The 21,384-nt window shown below is 41.5% G+C and overlaps 1 protein-coding gene across 1 annotated transcript in view; it reads left to right on the forward strand.

Moving 5' to 3' along the window:
• The window catches only part of RASSF3 (Ras association domain family member 3), a 111,771-nt gene that overhangs the window by 19,303 nt on the left and 71,084 nt on the right, over window positions 1–21,384 (forward strand). Inside the window, exon 2 of the mRNA XM_055710574.1 lies at window positions 14,065–14,189. Within this exon, the coding sequence (XP_055566549.1) occupies window positions 14,065–14,189 (125 nt within the window). The remainder of the gene's footprint in view (window positions 1–14,064; window positions 14,190–21,384) is intronic.

Consider the following 21,384-nt stretch of genomic DNA (forward strand, 5'->3'; position numbering starts at 1 on the left):
CTAGGACCTGCAGGAGTGGGTAACCAAGACTTGTGATTCAGCTTTTTCAGACTGCTGTATCTGTTTATTTCCTGACCATCTAGTTCATGGCTACGATTTATATTGTGCTGGAGATGGGTAGGATACTGCAGCAAATTGGAAGAAGGTAGGAGATGGTGGCCTTTTACCATCAGACCACAAATACAGGTTTTCCGCCTGCATTAAGACTGGGCACAGTCCTTTCAGTTCATATTTGTTCATCTGCTTCGGACATTTCAGCACATTTGCTTTGAATGTTCTTAATCATCAATTAATAGCCTGTGTCCAGTGTTCATTTAAGATCACATAGGTTATTAATGGAAGTGTGCCATTTAAAGATCCTTTGTGTGGTGAAAGCATGATTTTAGTTTCCACTTTCCTTTTCAAAAACATCTCTATATGTGCTTTTCCTGTGTCTTTTCATTTTAAGTATATATATATATGTTTTTGTTTGGGGTTTTTTTGGTATGATTTGCTTAAAAGGGCACTTACCTAGTTCTAGAGGAAGCTGTTCTGGCATCTGTAATAAAAAATTATTTATTAACAAAATTAATAAGAAGATGGGTGTGGGGTGTCAGTTTTAACAGGTCATCAGTGTAGTTTAAAGTTAATTGTAGAAGGCTGTAGAAGAAACACATCATATTGAATGACTGGGCAGTAAACCATAATTCAGTGTTGATAAATGCAAACTAAATCATATGGGGAAAACGCTGGCTGCACTTCTAGAGCAGTGGCTTAAATTTCACTTTTATCACTTGGAAAACAGAATTAATCATGTGGATGGTTCTCTGAAGAGACTCTTCTCAATGTTCAAGGTAAAAGGGAACTGAGTATATAGAGGTATTAGGAAAGAAATAAAGTGAAAACCCAGAAAACTGTGCTGTGCCCACATGTCATATGAAGCAGCTTGGTCACCATGCCCTCTTAAAGAGGGTATAGTAATATTTGAAGATACAAGAGAAGATTTTGGGTTATCAAAGAAATTAGTAAACTCCTGCAGACCAGGGCTTTTCCTCTTGGTTAGAGGCGGCTTTAAGAGAATATGCTTCTGTACCAATAAGAACAGCACACAGAATTGAAAACAGCATAGTTATTTAGCATTTCTCATAGTGTAGAAGTCAGGGCCATACCATGAAATGGCCAAACCAGGGGCTTAAAACAAGCTACTTTTTCACATACATACGCGTGCATGTAATTCAGCTGTGGAACTGGTTGATACAGGGTGTTTATGAGACTAGGAGTACAAATGGATTCAAGAATGGATTAGAGAAATTTGTGGAGGAAAGAGACATCAAGGGATATTAAATAAACAGATGCAGATACAGCCTCTGGCTCATTTGTTCAAGTTGCAGATTGCTAGAGAGTAGAAAGGCATAAGGGGAAATATCACTCAAAATTCACTTTTTTTCTCATACATGTTCCCCAAGCATCTGGTGGCAGGTTCTTCCCAAGACAGGCTACTGGCCCAGGTAGATCTTTGGTCTAACCTGGTCCATCTGTTTTTGTGTTTTTCAGGGGCAATACTGATAAAGGCCAGGGAATATGAAAGCTTGACTCGCTATTGTTGATTTCTGTGTAATTCTCCACCCATTAAATAACTGTTTAGTTTTTCTGTTATTTCTGAGTCTGTATTTTTCCAAGGGAGACGCATTCTGTGTCTGGATAATCCATGGTGTGTTTTTCGCTGTAGTGGTTATCATTCATGGCTCTTACCAGTCATGTGGCTTTTGCAAATTGCATCATGTGTTGTTTTATTGCATTTCTCAGATAATTAGATGAGGCAAACGTGGCATTCCACTAAATTCCTTTTTCCTTGGCTCTACCAGTTTTAAATGAGACAAGACAAATCTCTTTGGCTACTCTGCCACCCTTCCAAAGGAAATCCTGATTTGTACCTGGAGAGTTATTAAGATTTTCATAAGCCTATGATAAAAGTAAGAAAAAAAATATGTTCAGAGACTGAACTTCATCTCACGGGCCCAGTCACTGCTTGGATGAGAATTACTGAAGTGTATGTCCATAACACGTGAGAGATGTCAGTATCATCAGGAATTGCTGTTACACCCAATGCCTATAGTGGGCTTGTGTCTTCTGAAGTACTTTGGAAGATTTAATTTTACTTTCTGTTTTTCTGCTGCCACAGTTCTTGTTTCCTTTGTCAATGTCAAGCAATAGCAGTTGGGAGATGCTGTTTCTCTCCACTGCCTCCCTTTGTTGCCCTGGGAGCTCGTAGGAAGACAAGGGAGGAAAAAGAGGACAACCAACTGTATGCATTAAACTAAACATCTCTGCAGCTCATCTGCTTCAAGGTCCACTCTCAGGGTGGGAGTGATGACCTATAGCATCTGAAATAAAAGCTGTGGACTGGTCATTTATGAAGAGGAACATTAATAAATTAGCAGTGTGGAATTACCTATTTTGAAGAGATAATGTAACATTAGAGCCTGATATGTAAACAGACTGAGCCTGGATACAGCATGCAAAAAAAAAAAAAAAAAGTGATCAGAATTGAGCTGTACTCAGTGCTAGAAGTGATCTGCACAAGCACAACTCTTTTTGTATTAAGCTTCATTTAATTTGATGAGTTTGATTCAACTTTTATTTTTTAATTTCACATTTAAACGTAACAGTCTGCAGGTTTTGTTTGGCAGAAAGTTCAAGTTTTTGAACTTCGGGTATAATTGCTGGTTTTATCTCCCCTGATAGAGTGATCATTGATCCTTCAGCAGCAATTCAGAGCGAACTCCCAATGTTGTGGCCAAGTAAAACAGGTAAATCAGGTCTCTTCTGAGCTCTCAAGAGTCCTTTTCTATAATCCACCCCCTCCCTAAACTGCTAGTGGTGTCTCTTGTCTGCTATTAATTTCAGCAAGAAGAGGGAGTTTATTAACTCAGGAACTCACAGCTCAGCAGCGCAGGCGGCTGGACCTAAACCACACTTTTCTTTCCAGTTCTTACTTTTTGGTCAGGTTTCTTCTAAAGGAAAACCAAAAGGAAGAGCTGATTTTTGAGTTAACTTCATGCTGGCTGTTTCGGGGGTTCAGCAATAGAGGGCACTAGAGTAAGCGCTTTCAAAAGCAGTACGCGTGTGAGTTCTGCACACCGGAGGAGAGATACTGGGCGGCTTTGGTTGTCTTTTGGGGTTTGTTTGTTTGTTTGTTTGTTTTTTAATCTGGAAGGGGTTTTCTACCCGTTTGATTAGGTTTTTAACGTTGGAAAGGGGGTAACAGTCAGAGCAAGTGGAAGTCCCAAAATACCAGCATGACACATGGTAGAACTGCGTAGATGCTGTGGACCAGTTTTTGACTTTTTAAACAGAAGTCCTTCTGTTACTTTCTGTCACACTTGCAGTGCAGAAATGTATGCAGCCATGTGTTTCTCAGCCAAGTGTTTAATGAATGTAAAATCTGATGCCTTTAATTCTGTCACAGGTGGATTTTAAGTGCATTTTTTGAAACTACCGCAAAAGCGACATCAGGCGTGAGAAGCTGGTGCACCCAGGTCCCCATCCTCGTTCAGGCTCTGTTCCCTCAGAGGCTGGGAATTCAGTATGTGCTCTAAGCTGCTGCATTTTGTGGTTTCTATATGAAAACTTAATTTGATTAAAAGACAACCTGAGCTGCTTTTAAGTGATTGGTAGAACGTACTGAGTCCAGTAGATTAGGTTGGTAGTTAGTGTCCAAATGCCTGTGGGCAGTTTTGTCAGAGGAAAGGGCCTGTAGCTTCCATTTTATCATGGCAACCACTCTGCTGCCACGTTGCTGCTGCAAGCGTAACTCAGTGCAATGCCACAGCTTCTCTCCGGCTGCTTGACCTTATGGAGCAGGTGGGAAAAGGTGGAGAGAAGCAACCAGCACTTGTTGGGCAGCTGCTGGTGTCTGTCCCTCTGCCTGCTTCCAGACCAGCTCGGGGGGCTCTGTGGCTCAGTGCAAGGCTGTGAGCCGGGTGCTGGCTAGGGGCTTGGCCCTGTGCTCTTCCCCTGTGCTGCTCAGCGTTTGTAGAGATACCTAATGCCTACTGCAGTCTGACACGAAGAAGCATAAAAGGAGCAGTTACTAGTTCTATAGAAAATCACATGTAAATAAATTATTGTAAGTTGCTTTCCAGGGCAAGTCTAATCTTGGACTTTATCTACAGGGCACTTTTTTCTTTTTGTGGCATAACTTCACTGTGGTTTTTTAACATCAGAAATGGAGAATAAGGTTTATTTTGTGTTCCAGGAATGTAATCCTTCTGCTTTTGAACTGAAGAAGAGATACAGCTGCTTTGTGGTACCTTGGTTTGGTCACTGCCACACATGGTCAGTAAAGTCTGTCACTGTCCAGGTCCATCAGATTTTCACTGTTGTTTTCTCCCGTGAGCCTGTATGGGTGCATGGTTTGCTGTGTCAGCAGTACAGAAGTGCTCTCTGAATCTATCATGAAAGGACAGACAAGGTAATACATCAAGATATCAGCTGAGTTCTGTCTCTAATCCCTTGTTTGAAGTTACTACACAGAGGAATTTGGCCTCCCTGCCCCTGTCTGGTGTGGAGAAGCAGGAGCTGCAGGCTCTGTCTGCTGGCTGGAACACGCAGTTGTCTCTGAGTTCTGCCCTCTGGAAAGGTGCTAGCGGGAGCTGAGCACTTTGTCATTCCCTTCACGTTTGCTGTGAAGTATGAGTATGATTTGCTAGTCTTTGCATTTATTAACAGGTTGAGTATTACCAGGTCTTGCCATTCTCTTGTGTGGAGCTTTGGAAGACAGTAGGAATTGCAGTGCTACAGGGTGTTTAAAAAAATCTACTAAATCTTAAGGTTATCTTAAGGTTTTTGGCAGGGTGTGACAGTGTCCCTAGAAGGGGACCCCAGGCAACTAGCCAGGTACATGGGGAGGGGAAGCTCGCTTGACTGAAACCCCCCTTGCTGGGTTTCATCAGTTCATGTTTGGTCTCAAAGCTCAGGGCATAAGGCATGTTATCAGCCTGAGGAGCTTGTTTCTCAAAGTGTGCATTGCAATTCAGACCATTTTTTTGGAAGGCTGTACAAGCAGTCAGCTTAAAGCTGTAGCCTGGAAGTTAAACCAACTAAAGAATGCTGTAGGTATGTGTATATCAAGAGAACCTAAGGAGGAAGGGGAAATGAGGTATCTCCTCTCCTTCATACGCTGGCATTACTGTGGTGTTCCTGTTAGCTCCAGGGAAGCCCTTACAGGGAGGAAGCATTTCAGGCTGGGAAAGGAGAGCTCAGCCTGTGCCCCTCAGTCTGCCCCCCCCAGAATCAGGAAGATCTAAGAGCTCCTGAAAGCATGGTAACCTTGGGGTAGCCTCAGGAGGGGATGTGGCCCAGCTCTCCAGCTAGCTGTGATGCTGAAACAAATAAAGGACATTGTGAGAAGTAAATATAATCTAAACTTGTATTTTCTTGTCTCATGGTTTTCTTTTTAAACTGTTTCCACTATTGCAAATTTGCATTTTAACCCTTATCTCAGCTGAATGAAGTAAACATTTTCAGCCTTGTTCGCAAACAGATTTTGTGATTATTTCAGGGTGGCCTGGCAAATGCTGGATGTTCTGTTTCTGTGGGAGTGCTGACTGTAAACAGAACTGCACGCGGAGTGTTATCAGCCCAAAAGGGGTGCAGCAGATTTCAGGAGCATCGGTCTGTTTCTAGTTTGACTGTATAGGAACTCAGGTTTGTGCAAGGGTCTCCTTTGACAAGTCATAGCTAGAGCCTGTTGGCAAGCCCTGGAAGGAGGGAGAAGACCTGAGGCTGTTGTCATGTTAATAAAAATACAAGCAAGCTTTACCAAGATTAAATTTACTTTAATTTTTTAATAGCTCTAGGGTAAATCAGTGGGATTTATGTTCCTACGCCACTTAGGGCCAGATGCTCAGAGACTTACAAGCATCTGAAAACCAGGGTAGATTTTAGTAGCTGAAGATAGGCATTAACCCTTCCTCACGCGTGGGTTGTACAGTCGCTGCTGTGAGGAGTGGACAGGCCTCCATCAGCGGTCAGGGACCTTCTCTGTGGCGGCTGCCAGCAAGCTCACCCGGCTAACAGTGGTCTCTCAAAGATGCTTCGCCCACGCCAACTCCTGCATCCCAGTTCTTCAACGTGCAGCTAGATGGCAACGTCTCCTTCCACTCTCGGGGTGGGCTGGTGGGCCGGCTGTCAGCCCTGGCCAGCCTGTCTCACCGCCCCCGCCCCCGGGCTAGAGATGACCATGTCCCCAGAACGCACGTGCCTTGGTGCCTGCCAGTTATCTAGCAAACCCTCTGGCACAAGCCAGGTTAAGATCAGCTCATACAAAATTAAGTGTTTTAAAGTTCCAAAAGAGGCTACAGGATTGTAGAAGTTTATAAAGGTACCAGCGGCAATGCTGTTTAATCTGAAATGGTTGACATTCCAACCTGTTTTGCAGTTGGGATGCTGAATTTATTTATTAACCAGTTATTTACTATCAGGTGCATGTGAGCAGAGATATGGCCCCTGTGTTCCCAGGCAGCGGAGACATTAGACAGTCCCAGGTACATGGAGGTTGCTGATTTTATACTTCATCTTCTCCTTCAGGCCTCCCTGGAGTTCTCAGTGAGTGATTCACTCAAGAAAAAGTTTTCTCATCTTCTCACCAAAAGGCTGGTGGCTCTCTCCTGCTTTGCAAATGTAATGTCCTCTGGATGTGGCAAAGTCAGGGTGTTGCCTGCTTAGATGATAGATAAACTGTTATCTAAAAACTCTGAATCTCAAACTGGTGAGTAATGTAGCTTTTTTTTTTTTTTTTTTTTTGTGTGCAGTACTCAAACTCTAGCTTGGTAAAATGCTTTGCAGACAAAAACCTGGTGAGCTTTTGGGTTGGGTCCTGGACTGTTCTGTTAGAGTTAAAGCTCCTGCCTTCTGCTGAGCTCCAAATATATGCAAATACATGATTTTGCAGGTCTGTGCCATAGGCAGTCTGGTTAATTTTACCTCAGTCACCATGGGTAGCTCCTAATAGAGCCTGTTACAGGAGCTTATCTGGTTCCCAGACCAGGGTTCCTGACCCTGAGTGGGGCTGTGGCAGTTTCAGGTGGGGTTCCAAGCCTGGCAGAGATTTGGTTTCATCTGGTGTGTATGTAAATGTCTGGGGTTGCACAATGCTAGGATGCAGGGTTGAAAAAATTAGCAGCCAGAAAGAAACAACAGCTGCTAGTATAGAGATCTTTGAAAAAATCAGTGTAAGTGTGTATCAATCATTTCTTGTGATTCAGCAGCACAAAAACTTCCAGAGGTGCCCTTCTTGGCTTGGTGGGACTGCAGGATGGGAACCAAACTTTAAGTGTCTTAACAATTTCCCACTCTTCTGAAGAGGAGCCTTGAAATTCTGGTTCTTTAGTCAGGATCCAGAATAATTCTTATTTCTGTTGAATAGTCAGAAAGATAGAAGTCAAACAACAGTGTTGGAAACAAATTTGCAGAAATACCATTATTTCCAAATAGTCATTTAAATTTGGAACTAACTTTTGCGTCATGTGTAGCCATGTAACTTTTTCTTCTCATAGAAACCAATTGAACTGAGCATGTTTTAAAGTGCCATGTCTGCATTTCATTTATACTGTAATATAAAATCTGCTTCTGTACCTAGCACATTTTTCATCGAGCAATATTGGTACAGTCAATAACTGGTCTCATTTTAGTTTTTTGGTGTGACTTTATCTGTCCAAAGTTTTTCTGTTCACTAAATCGATATTAAACATAAAGAGCAGTTTATAATTTGACGGCTTTTCATGGACTAATATTAAAAAAGCTGCAGTTCTTTAAAGTCACCAATAGATCACAGTTTAACTCTTCTTGATAAATCCCCTATCTGAGTTATATTCCTTTGATTTTTGGCTTCAGTTTTAGGGTTTTGTTACAAATAACATTTTATAGACTGTTACTTAACTAGTAAAATGTATGAATATATTAGATGTAGTGGTAGATAAGTGTTTGAGAGGCCTGTGTTTTTTAGTAATTGGATTGTAATCAAAATTGTATTTGCCAGCTGTGTGAAAACAGAAGATGAAGATTTTAGTGAAATTGAAGAAAAAATGCATTTATACAATGAAGGCTATTCTAGCAGCTGACTGCCTTCCATTTCCATTTGTTTCTTTTGTATTCCTGTTCAAAGCATCATGGATTTCTGTGCTCTTTCTTCCGCTTTAAAAACCTACCTTCCTTTTGATACTAAGATACTACGAATGTTAATAATCTTTGAAGTTTGGTGTAGTACTTCTCTAACAGTGGACATCACATTTCTGAAAAGCAGCATGTCAGATATTCTGTTCTTTGTTACTGTTCTCCAAGGAAATGTTGAATAGAGAGATACTTCTCTTATTGTGGCTTGTGCATGGCGGTTCATGTATTTGCATAAGGAAGGAAACTGAGGTTGATTTTGTAGCTTCCCATGCTCTGCAGTGCAGGAGGGGAACAGGCGATGGAAAATTTGACACAACAGCTGCAACTTTCCAAACATGGCACTTGCATAATAGTGGCTTCATTTTTCCAAGATATTGAGCACCCTAATTTTCTTTTGAGTGCTCTGTAAGCAATGAGCGTCTTTGCCTCTGATGATGACTCCTGCTCTGTGTGGATGTCTAATTTCTAAATCTCAAAGACTACTTTTAGCACCAGCACTTTGAAAGTCTCATCCTTTGCTGTTTCTATCTGTGCTTGCATGCTAATATTTTCAAGTGGGTTATGACAGCTGTAGGAAGCAGGAATTGAGTAAGAGAGACCACCTGCTTTCCAGTAGACAGTACTCATCTGCTTGCAGGATAAGGCACATATGGTTACATCTTCTGGTCTAATTCAGCTCCCCCCGCCAATGCCACTCGAGAAACAAGATGATTTCACTGTCTTTTTTGAGATACTTGTAGCAGGCTTCTTGGAGCATGTCCTTAGGAAGCAATTAAAGTCAGTTCTATGTATGGTCTTTCTGTGCTTGGGAAAATGGTAGAGGATCCTCTCTATGGGAAGTGTATATCCCTTATAGGGCCTCATGAGCAGTGCCTGTGGGAATGGCCAGTGTACCTGCTGAAAGAAGACTCTACAGAGAAATAGATTAGAAGACCTTAAGTGGCAAAGTGGTACTTGTGGATAGCCACAGCTTTATAGGGGTTTGGAAGATGTGGGTTTTGCTTAACTACAATCTGATCTAAGCCTTGCCTAGCTCCACAATGGGGAAGGAGCACAAAATGGGCGTGGAGTTTTCCTTGGGAAAAAGGATGCCCATAAGGAGCTAGGAAAGTTTGTCTCATCTGTAGTGATTGTGATCCCTTAAAAATCACCCATGACTCACTAATTGGGAAATACAGTTACAATGAACTTTATTTTAATCTCAGACTGATGTTAAGTGAGACTAACAAATAAACAAATAATCAGAAATAAAGGGAATTGCACAGAGATAAAACTGATGTCACAGCAGATCTCCACCCCCTAGCAGCTGTGCTTAACTCTCTCTGAAGGCTGTTTATCCCAATAGATTCCTTATTCCATTACAGCTTCTACTGAAACTGCTAAAAAGATCTTGTTGGCAGCTTTGGCATCAAACTAGAATGTAGGCATTTGAGCATCAGCAAAAAGGAGAACAACTCAAAAGGTATTAAGTACAACCCAAAATTTGGTTTGCTGATGTCAGTGTTTTGTAGAAATACAATGCAATTCTGCCTTGTAGGAGAAATACTGCTGAACTTCATTCTCCTTTTTGTGACCTGCTGGCTGAAAATGGATTAAGAATTAATGCATTAAACACCTTACGTAGCTTGAGTATTTTTCCAAGAAGCTTCACAGGCGTACTTTCCATGGAGCAAGCACAGCAGTATTCTCTCTTCTGATTGCTGGGAACCAAGCCACAGGCTCTCAAGTAAAGATGATTTTACTTGCTAACTGCCTAACACAGAGATAGCAGGACCAAGTTTTATACCCTCCTCGTGCTTTCTAGTAAAGACTTCTTCAGTCTTACTGTGGTTGATAAATAACGCAACCGTAATACAAATTTGGCTTTGAACTTCCATGTGCTTCAGTCGCTCAGGCACAACATACGTTTTGCATATCCATTTGGAAATTAAATTTTTCTGAGCCGTCACAGAAATGAAGACACACATTTCTTAGGCAGGGAAGACCACAGCAGGACAGAGACTTTGCTGTTGAGCCTCAGCCTGCCTCTGCCTGATTCACTAATGGCCAATTACTAGGGTGTGATGTCGGAGCATCTGCTGGGTAGCCTGTCTGTTCACTTGCATGCTTTCTGCTGTGCTGCCCTGGAGCAAATCAGTTATGGGAACAGCTATTTATAAGCGATCAGGCAAAATCTTGGGTGAAGAAAACCCAAACCAGGTAGGGCCTGTTGACGTAAAATGAATGTGTTGAAGTCTTACAGTTCACCCTTGTGAAGGCAGGATAGAAGTAGTCTTAATTTCATGTAATTTCAAAATTTGCAAAGGTTTTTTTTTGTTACTCTAGTCAAGCTATTGTTGCTTGATGTTACATTATGTCTCTGTAGTTGACAATGCAACTTTTAAAGCTAAATATTTGTATGTTTAAAAATACATACTTTGCATTTTCTAACAATGCAGAACAATTATGCATATTCAATATGCATTGATGCATCACTTTCATAAATAACTTCAGTGTACAGGACAGTCTGAGCATTAGTAAAATAAGCCTGTTAGCTTTTCTAGATGCCAGTGAATGCTTTTTTCAACTGTACCCAGTTAAAGCCTCTAGGCCTTTGATTTCAAAGGACAGCATTTATTTCAGACCACATCAGGAAAGCGCACCTGGTTCTGATTGCTTTCTAAGCAGAAATAATATGGCAATCCACAATCTGATGACCAAAACAGTCTTTCCAGAATAACAGCTACTTTTTGAACTCATGGTAATTTTGGGAGTGCTCCAGTAAAGGATTACCAGAAAAAAATATTCTTTTAAATTTGATGCTACCTGGACATTTGTGAAACATTGTATGCCATGAATAGAATAAAATAATGTGTTTAAAGCTAAAACACACAGGAGAAAAAAGTTTAAGTATTACTGTTCTAGAAAAATTTTTTTTTTTCTTGTCTTGCTCACTAAACTTATAATCAGTATGTTAAAATCTAGTTTACAATTGAAAGAGTTACAGAGATGAAGCTTTTACATTTTTTTGCAATTATGCCTGTAATAGCCAGGCAGAAATTATGGGCTTGTCTTACAAATGACGTTATGGACTCGCAAATTAAAATGAATATAAATGACAAACAAAATAGCATTGAGAGATAATGATTCCTAATTTAATTAGTAATCCTGTTTCAAAACACTGTTTAGCTAACAGATTTTTTTCCTAATATTATTTGCGAAAATTCATTTTTAGAATTGGTGCATGCTGGATATATATGTTTGCATAATCATAGAAAGTTGGGGAATTACTGAAGCCTGGTTTCCCACAGATTTGTGCCGCGTTCTTCGTAACCTCCTCACCATGGAGGTGATGTGCAGTAGCTGGTTGTCCAGCCATTTGCAGACAGTGGCATAACAGCTCAGTTTTGCCTGCCTTGCCCTGAGCTGGGGTATTTGTTTGGGTTTCCCTCCTTTAGCCAGGAGATAATTTTCACAAAACTCATATGAACTTAATTAGCTTTTAGGTCATCTGTCGTTGAAATTTGCCAGTTCTCTTGGAGTTACAGGGGGAGAATAGAAAGGCAGACATACAGTGCAATCTCATAAGCATTTTTTCTTAAGAAGAAGATAAATCAACTTGCAAAGTAAAGCACTCAGAAATCAAGAAAAATGCAAAATTCAAGTATTACTTTCATTTGGCCTTCTTTTGTGTATGCATTACAATGCCATTTTTAATTAAGTGCTCCCATCCCAGTTTTCCCATGGAGCTGCCCTGCTCTCTCACCCAATGAACAACGGCTCAAAATTTTATTTAATCCTGTTGGGTAGGGGTGAGGCTTTTCAACTGCATCTTACAGGGTCCTTTCCCAAATACAAGGTTATTCTCTTCTCAATGACTGCACAAATGCAAGTGTCCTTTTTCTCCAGAACTCCTCCGTGAGGTACGTGATTTGTTTGAAAAATAATCGCAGCTGCATAAGCATAAAACAGAGCCCTGGGAAAAACCTCATTTGAGTTAAAAGCGCAGTTCTCCCTGACTTCAGTTGCAGTTGTGAATGATCCATGTTTCCATCCATCTACATCGGATGAAGTAGCTCAAATGTGGCACCCAGGAAACACTGGGAAGCAACTGGGGAAGGTCTGGTATGACTTGCCAACATCACCCAAGGGTGCAGGCACAGCCATCATTTCTCTTGAGCACCACACAGCTGCCTTAACCCTGCTTTTCCCCCGCTGTAGTCTTCTGCCTATTTTGCCTCATGTTTTCCAAATTCTGCATTAAATACAGTGATGGTTTTAGAGGGTTAGAGCCTTTTTTCAATGTTTTGATTTATACTGCAACAGGGTCCTTTGTGCCCCATATAGCTGGAAGCTATCTGCTGATGTCCCAAGAGGAGTGTGACTTGAGATGTGTTATGGTGATATCGTCAGTCTGGTTTAAGATCAGAAACATGATTATCTGACCCAGAGTGTTGATCCAGGGTGGACTCACTCTGCTGGGTCACTGCTACTGGAGAAGTTTTGACTGATTGACTTTGTATTGGCAGATTTGAGTCAAATAAAATATATTTACCTTTGCCATGATGCAAGTATAGCATAAATTCTGTATCAGTCACAGAAATGTGATTGCAGATTTACACCTTATCTGCATTTTAATTTTTACTTCTGGATGCTCTGCTGGTGCAGGTATCTTACATTAAAGACCCATTCCCTAGCAAGAGGAGCAGCATTTCAGGGAACACTGCTGCCTTGCCCCATAACACTGCTGACATGTATGGATTGAAAATGAGAAACCAAGAATTTAGTCTTCAGGAGCTGTAATGGGAATCTAATCAAACGTGAGGGAAACTGAGATTTTTGAGGGGCTGATAAGGGAACAACAAGAAAGCCCATCCAGAATTCAGCTTCTGCTATAAATCTGGAAAGTGTAAAGCTTTGTAACCAGAAAATATGTTTAAGTATAGTTTGGTTAGGGAAAATGAAAACATTTCCTCCAGAATGAATTCTTGGAAATGGCTACATTGTTTTAGCTGAAATGTTCTAAACCGAACAGCATGATATTCCCTAGCATGGAAACCTGAAGTACAAGTGGTTGTTCTTTGGCAAAATTATAATCAGTTTAAAACCTAAAACCAGAATGTGACATTCAGTGCTCGACAAAGGTGCTATCATGAACTGCCCAACTTACACAGAAAACCAGCAGATGCATCAAGGCTTCAAAGCAAATACAAGTTGTTTTTTCCAAGTGCTGTTAAAGTGATACTCTCTTCGAGATTAGAGGCCATATGCGTCATCTGATCTCTTACTCGAGATGGGGCCATCTGCCTCTGTTATGATGAATTTAAGCTTAGTTGACTGCTAGCCAGCAAGTGAAACTTCTGAATCGTTCCTGAAGGCAACATTAGTTAACTATGGGTTAATTATGGCTTCAGATAACCTTCTCATTCTGTTTTCAATGTTCATGTGCATGTTCTGAAGAGAACCTAGAGCTTAAAACATGTAAAACCATTTTTTAGCAGTGATTGTAGGTGGGTAGGATTTTTTATCTGTAAATCAGAAGTGTTGTGACTTTGCTGAGAATGGTCCCTTTTGTGCTTACATTACAACAGTTAATACCTGGTTTGTGGCATGGACATTTTGCAGAAGCATCTCACCGAGGCAGCCCCGATCTAACTAGCGAACTGCATCGCTGCAGCCCTGTCAGTGTCACTGGGAGGTGTGCTGCGCTGTTGCCTTCACTCCAGTGAATTTACATCTGAAATAATATGTAACTGTTATTATCTTTATGTACGGATGGAGAGGTGGGATCGAGAGATGGTAGTTTCTCTGAGGTCACGTAGCAAATGAGGATGTGTCTCACTCTTAGGTTCTGCCTGCAGCAACTTCAATTTTAAACACCACTTTTATTTCTTTTTTTTTTTTCTTCTGGTGTCTGTGTGCATTTTTCAGATTGCAAGTACACCTGCCATGCTCACTGCCAAGATATGGTGCACCTGGGCTGCCGGCGGAATGGAAAATTAATGGACTGCCTTGCTCCACATGACACATTAGATCCATCTTACAACAACGGTCAGGTAATAGATATTGTGTTCATGTAATTACCCCTTTCTCTTGTCAGCTCTGTGAAGAAGTGTGGTCTTCCTGCTCACACAGCTGCTCAGGAGGGATGTCTCACTTTGGCATGGCCAGCAGAGCTAAATTTGCCACCCAGTGCTGTGATGTAATAACACAGCTGGGTTGAGCTGCCACGGGCTGCTGCCAGCTGCGTCGCTCCCGCTCCGATTAGTTTTCAGCTAAACTGGCTGAAAAGTAGTCCCACAGAAAGGTACTTTTCCCGTTGTTTTGGGTCACTGTGGGCTCAGAGGAAGTGTGTACGGCAGGGGATGAGAATGTGAGGACAGAGCTTCACTTCAGATAGACGTGGCCACACCATGAAGCAGCTCACAAAGGTGTCCTGTGCTGCTGGGTGTGGTGCCACAGGGAGGCAAATAAAACTAAGAGTTTGGCCATTTGTGACCGTTAAAGATCCTACTGTGTTTGGTGTTAATCCCCCAGTCCTCATCAAATCCCTCTTAGGATAATTTAAAATTTCCTTGCCTGGATTCCCCAGCAGCTTCAATGGGTTGCGGTGTGCCTCCTCATTTCCTTCCTTAAACCACCACAGAGCGTCACTCCTTGTGTTTCACCCTCGACATCAGGGCCTTTCTCTTTGTTCAGGCAATACATCAAAGCAGCACATTTCTGCAGACAGAGCCGGGGGGGTCCTGTGAGAAGGAGGTTCATACAGTGATAATGAGCCCTGCAGAACTTTAGTGATGTGGTAAAGGTTGCCTTGTACTAATTAGCTCATGCCTCTTTGCATTTTCAAATACATTTACCTTTTGTCCTCCACAAAAATACACCCAAAAGTAATCAGATGTTAAGTCCTTGAACATTTACACCTAGAAACTTCTGGGAGGGCCCCAAAATCTCTCAGTGCCCTTGCTGAGCTTGCTGCACATGCTCCTGGTCAGCACTGAATTTTCTCTGCAAATGCAACATTTATTTGGTAGGGGAGATGCTTGCTCCAGCCACCCAAACTGCGACGGAGGACAGAGTGTCTCTTGTGAGCTCCTTGTGACTTGCTGCTGGGGAGAGTGAAGGGAAATAACTTGGATGCTGAAAGGAAGAGTACCAGGGGTGGGGAGGAGGAAGGACAAGGCAACACAGATTTTAGAAGTGTGGGTGACTATCAGCAAGAAAATACCACAGGAGCAGAAAGAGAAGGCCGTTAAAAGGCATTTATACTTAGAGGCATGTACAGCTTGACTATGCAAGATCTAAGAAGGAGCCCGTGCTGTCTTGGGGGCAGTGGCTATGAATACTGAACAGGAAACTGTTTCTTTTTTGAGCCTTACAGTACTCCAGGAATCTGAATATCATGAGCATTTGTTTGTGTGTGACAAGATTGCACCAAAGTACTGCTTTTTCCTACTGATTCCTTGTAAGAAGTCACAATTTGGCTGGTTGCTGTGGATGACGGTTGCAAATCTCCATTTTCCTCACTAGCTGTCTGGGTCAATGTGATACACGTAAGATGAGATGCTATTTTCAGCATCCATCATCCTTTAGTTTTGAAGCAACAATCATTTACGTGTGCAAAACCTGGGATGTTTCCTACTCAGTGAAGTAATTTTCTTTGTGCACGACTGTCCCATGTACACAGCACAGGCACAGCTACTGCTGGAGGCTGCAAGGTTTGAGTTCTCTCCTTCCTCTACTACTTACCTGCTCATGTGGCTTCATCTTTCTAGGACTTACCTACTTTTCTTGTGGGTAAAAAAGGAATTAGAATTTTTAAAAATAATTTTAAGATCTCTGAATGGAAACGTTGTTACAAGAGCTGGCATTTACAGGTTGCTGTTCAATAAAAATACATACTACCAGCTCATCTGCCTTTTCGAAATTACTTTTCCCTTCCATGCAAAAATTTTCTGGGCTTTGTCTCAGCCTTAAGGTGATTTTTTTCTTTCTGCTTGAAGTCTGAATCTCCATCTCACATATACAACTGAGTAGGTGTTTAGTGTAAGATAGTGAAGGAGTCAGAGTATGGAAAAAAGGCTGAATCTATTTCCTCTACAAAACTATTCTTGCATTCTTATTCAGTGGATAGTGTTTAGTCTGCAGGGTTTTAGTTAGATGCAGGAGTGTGCTTTTGAAGCAAATCTTCCAGTTGTCCTCACCTCCCTTGTTTTGGTTTATACCAGGGAGCAGCCTTAGAGCACATAAACTTAATTCCCTTTCAGATGAAAATGAAGCTGTTTCCTGAAACCTCTGAGGCACTCCAGGAGCCTACCTACCACTAATGGGCACTCAGTCCACAATATCAAAACAGAGATTCTCTCAAGTAAAACCTGTGAAGTGTTTATATTGAGGACTTTAGGTTCGCAGCACCACTTGCTTTGCTTTACAGAGCTGCTGGTGTTGCACCACAATATTTGCTAATGTAGGCATCATTTACTTGGCACGGAACAGTCCCTAGGGAGTAGCAAACCAGTAAGTGTTCCAGTGATGCCTGCTTTTGCTTTATCTACCTCATGACTCTGACAATCACGTGGTATGCAAAACCAGTTAATTATGCATTAGCTATGCTAGTCAAATGCATAGCTGCAAACAACCATGCATGTGTTTGCGGATGTCTCGCCCATACAGTGAGCGTCAACTTAAAATGTAGAGGCATTTTGCAGAACTACTCAAACTGTCTAATATTTATGGAGAGGAATAACTTGCTAACAAGCCTTAGAGTTGGGCTTTGTGCATTTTCTTCCTACTGGGATAACCATTTTGTTTGAATTGCAATTTTCTGTTTAAACAAAATAATTTTATGTGGGCAAAGCACTAGTTTGACGTTGTTATATTGGCATTCTTATGCTGGTACAGCTTAGATTTTTCTTTTAAAGGGACATGGTACCTTTATACTTGGGTAACTTCCTCCACACAGGGAGATGATTGCTCTGAGTATGATGATGGACAAATGCTTTGAGACCTAACTCTGTACAGTCTAAGACCATTTTAGACCGGTTAGGCAATGTGAATATATCTTCTACTTGATCTGGGTGATATAAACTGCACTTTATCCTGCTGCAATGACCTTGTGGGGCTCTGACTGCAGCAGAGCTTGTGGCTCAGCTGTAGTTTCCAGTCCTGGATCTTCGTTCGTGCCTGTACACTGTTGCTTGTTCCCCCCTGTCCTTCCACTTCCAGCGATGCCAGTACTGCTGCTTTTGGACAATGATGTTTTAATATGGGTCAGGGAAATGTTGTGGCTTCTAATGTTTGCTCTTGCAAAGCCTGATCAGCTCTTTAGTTCACAACACAGCTTGTGAATGGTGCTGTCAGCACAACAGGGGCTGAGTGTCATGGTGTGGTCAGAACATCTTAAACTCTAAATAACCCTGAAAAATGTCTTGTTGAACCACAGTTTGAGAATCTGAGCTTAGGATTTCCCATATGGGCAGGAGGACTTTCTTACAGGCTCTTAACTACTAATTTTGCAAAAGGAGTCGACAGATTTCCAAGGGATTTCCACCCTGTGCAATTCTGCCAGCAACTGGAGCACTTTGGTGCACCCATGAGTGCTCAGGTAGTCTCAGAATCTGGAATATGAACATGCTGCTTGACTTTGTTAACAAGTCAATTGAGCTCAAAAGTCTTCAACGTTGAGCTCCTTTCTGTCTCTCTCTCTCTGTGTATATATGTATATATATATATTTCATTATAAAAAAGGTCTAAGAAATTCCATTATGTAGCTATTCAAAGAGATCACTATGGCTGCAGGGTTAAATGAAACACAATTTCAAACATACTGCAAGTACTCGATGGCAGAAATACATAGCTCAGGTGAAAAGGGGATGGTCTTTTGCTGATTGTGTGGTGTTAACTGTTTCCCTCCTGAAAAGGCTTCCTATAGAGGTTAAAGAGGAAATGATTGATATAGGTTCTCTGTGATCTTGTAACAGAGCACTCAGAAAGAGCTGTGGAAAGAGCTGACAATTTTCTCCAGGAGTGAGCTGATGGACATGAATAGAGCCGCTTTCCAGCAGTCCTCTCCTGTGCTGCCACATCACCCATTACAGCAGCAACACCTTCTGACTGACACTGCCAAGGGCTTCTTAAAGTCTAAGTATCAAAGCCATTATGCGGGCTTTCATTTTTTTCCCTTTATTTTTTTCCCCACCCCAGATGGATCAAAATGTTAAAATTTCTTACGTATGAGCTACAGATACAATTTCTTTTCTCCTTCAAGATGGCACGCCCTCTCAAAGAGGTCTCGCTGCACTCAAATTTTCCCAAAGACAGAGGGGTGGTCAGAGATGAGGTTTGTACAAGACCTGAGGCACTTGGTAAAGCACAGAAGGGACATAGGCTGTCCCAAATGGCTTGGGTACTACACCACACCCACACCCACACCCCCAGATTGCTTCAAAATGCATGAATCTACTGTGGAGAAGACTGAGAATATCTTACAGTGCACATACAGAAACTTCTGGACCTGGATGGGCACTGAAGTTATTGTCTAAATGTAGCTGGAACTCAAGTAGCCTCAGTTCCTCCCACTCAGAGGTGAGGTAGTTTGACATCTCTTAAAAAATAACCTCTTTGGGGAAAAACTAACAGCACAGAGCAAAATACCATGGTGGAGATGTGTACAGCTCTTGATTAATAATCAAAGCTACTGTTGAGCTCTTGATTGCTCTCCTCTACTAACTCTTGGTGGTGGTGTGTACTCTGTACAGTGGACATAGTTTTTATGGCTTGTGTATTTCAAATGTCTGTTAAACCTGATTATGCTTGGTAGTAGTTGGAACGAAAAGAGGAAAAATGAATTATGTCTGTTTTGGCAGGCGGAGCATCATTTCATTTTTGCCAGTGGCTCCGAAAACTTTTAAACCAAACCTGAAGCTAATTACAGTTCTAATTGTGTATATTGCTCAGGCTACTTTTAGGAAAATCCATCTGGCAAAAATAAAAGCCTTGATAGATTATAGAAACTAGAAATTGGTCCCAAGCTTTCAAAAAATAATCTGAAAGTATCCACAACAGTTCTTGGGGCACTACCATCTGCAGCCTTCCTTCACAGGGGTATTATTAAAATGGGCTTTGCACAGTACTGACTTAAGATCTTTACATTATAAATTAAATGCAGCGTTTTAAAGAAGCCGAGTTTACTAGATCAGATATTTGGACTTCTTTAGTATTCTCTGGCATAGACATCATGGAATAGTCTGTCAGATTTGCTGGAGCAGACCGAATAAATGCTTGGGCCAATAGTGACTGAGGCAATAGTGACCGAGGCAGTAGATGAATATTGCGAATAGGATGAACCCAAAAAATGCATTTAAACAAGGAGGGCTTTTTAAAGTTAAAAGTGGATCTTAAAGCCCAATAAGTAAAGACTGGATGAGGCATGTGGTGAGGGGACCTGTATCATCATACCACCAGATAACATAATACTACAATGAATATTTTTAACAGTGGACTTCAGCTTGTTGGCACCTGGCAGGAATTTTCAGGCCATGCCCATAGAAGCGAGTCATGTTGTTACACCACTATGTTTTTTAACCATTATTTTAAATTTATACATTTTGATCAGTAAATTTATCTTTAAACTTATTTTCTGAAGTTGGGGTTGTTGGGGTTTTTTACCCGTTTAAAGTACTCAGGTAATATACGGGCCTGACCTTTCAAACAGAAAGGTAGCGAGCTCACTGCTTAAAGAGCACATTGCTGAAACCCACAGATCAATTATCGGTTGTTTGGCAACCAGATCAACTCCAGTCAAACAGCTCTGATTTTCTAGTTACGTAGGAGAAGCAGACAAGGCTTCAAATTACAATAAAATACTGCAGAAAGTACAGGAAAATATGAGGGGAACATTGAAAATGAACTTTTGATTTTTGCAGTTACGTGCTTTCATAGTCAAGGTTTGTATAGTCTCCCTAGAAAACGATACGTGTTTCCCTAGTTATGTGGCCAGCTTCAACCTGCCTTGTTATCAGCTGTCATTATAAGATCAATGTTCTTCTTCCATTTATTTCTAATACTGACTATTCTTACCACACACATTTTTCCAGAATTCTTTCCAATTTCTGCTTTCAGTGTTGTGCTGGGTACAGGATGTAAAATATCAACAGCATTTTTTTATTGTGGCAGTTTGCTTCCTAATTCAAAGTTATTAATAACTTTCCAGTATCTCAGCAGGCTCAGCAGAGCACAGATGATCACATTACAAATTATAAGCTATATAGGCTTGCACATCCCATGCATTCCAGGTGGTTCTCCTATAGTCAAACAGCATTGCCTGATTGCATTGGAGAAAAAGTTCAAGGAGAACTGATCCTCTAAAACATTGTTTAATGTGTTGTGTAGGTTATATAGCGTGATATAGCTGCACATGTGTGAGGGGTGGCCAGGCTCTGCCTGAGCAAGCAGAGGAGGGGTCTGGCAACAAGCCAGGCTCCTGAGGGCTGGACTTGTGATAGTTTGCAGCTGAGAGGTCAGAGCACAGTTTCTTATCTTTAGGGTCAATCTTCAACATGCAGATCAGGACAACGATCACTGGAGTGACTGGTTTTGATGTGGTGTGTGTAGGCAAATGGAGGTTGGCTGCCTGCATCAAAACGTGCATGCTTGAAGAGGAGTATGTTGCTGTTATATATTGCAGATTAAGATTGTATGTAGAAGTTGCCCAGTTGCTGGGTGATAAATCACTAACTATGATAGCATCTTGAGTGCCTTATTCAACCCTCAAAACATGCAAAGAAAATGAGCACTGGCTGGGAAACTGGTAAGTGGGGGGTGAACGCCAGCCCCTGCAAGTCTGTCCTGGTGCAATTTTAACACTGAAGTCCATGTGTCTGGGATGACAGATGGACAACGGAACTTCACCTTTCTGTTAGAGATAGTAAGCTGGTAAGCAAGGTTACAGTGGCTTTCGTTCGCCCCTTCACAGGCAGCCTGATTATTTATTTTATATCCATAAACATCTTTGATCTAAATGAAATTACCAGCAGCCATGTCAGGTCTGTCCTGATCTGTTAATCCACAGGGGTGACTGGTTTCCATGTAGAACAAGTGTCCAAAGAAATATTTAATATAATACACTTTCTAGTGTGCTTATTCACAAGGCTGATTTTATTTTGCATCTGAAATTTCGGGAAGGTAGCTGGGCTGGTGATATGACTGCAGACTACTTAATTCACCCCACGTAGACCTGCCCTAAGCAAATAA

This window comes from Falco cherrug, chromosome 5 (genome assembly GCF_023634085.1).
Source record: "Falco cherrug isolate bFalChe1 chromosome 5, bFalChe1.pri, whole genome shotgun sequence".
Lineage (NCBI taxonomy): Eukaryota > Metazoa > Chordata > Aves > Falconiformes > Falconidae > Falco > Falco cherrug.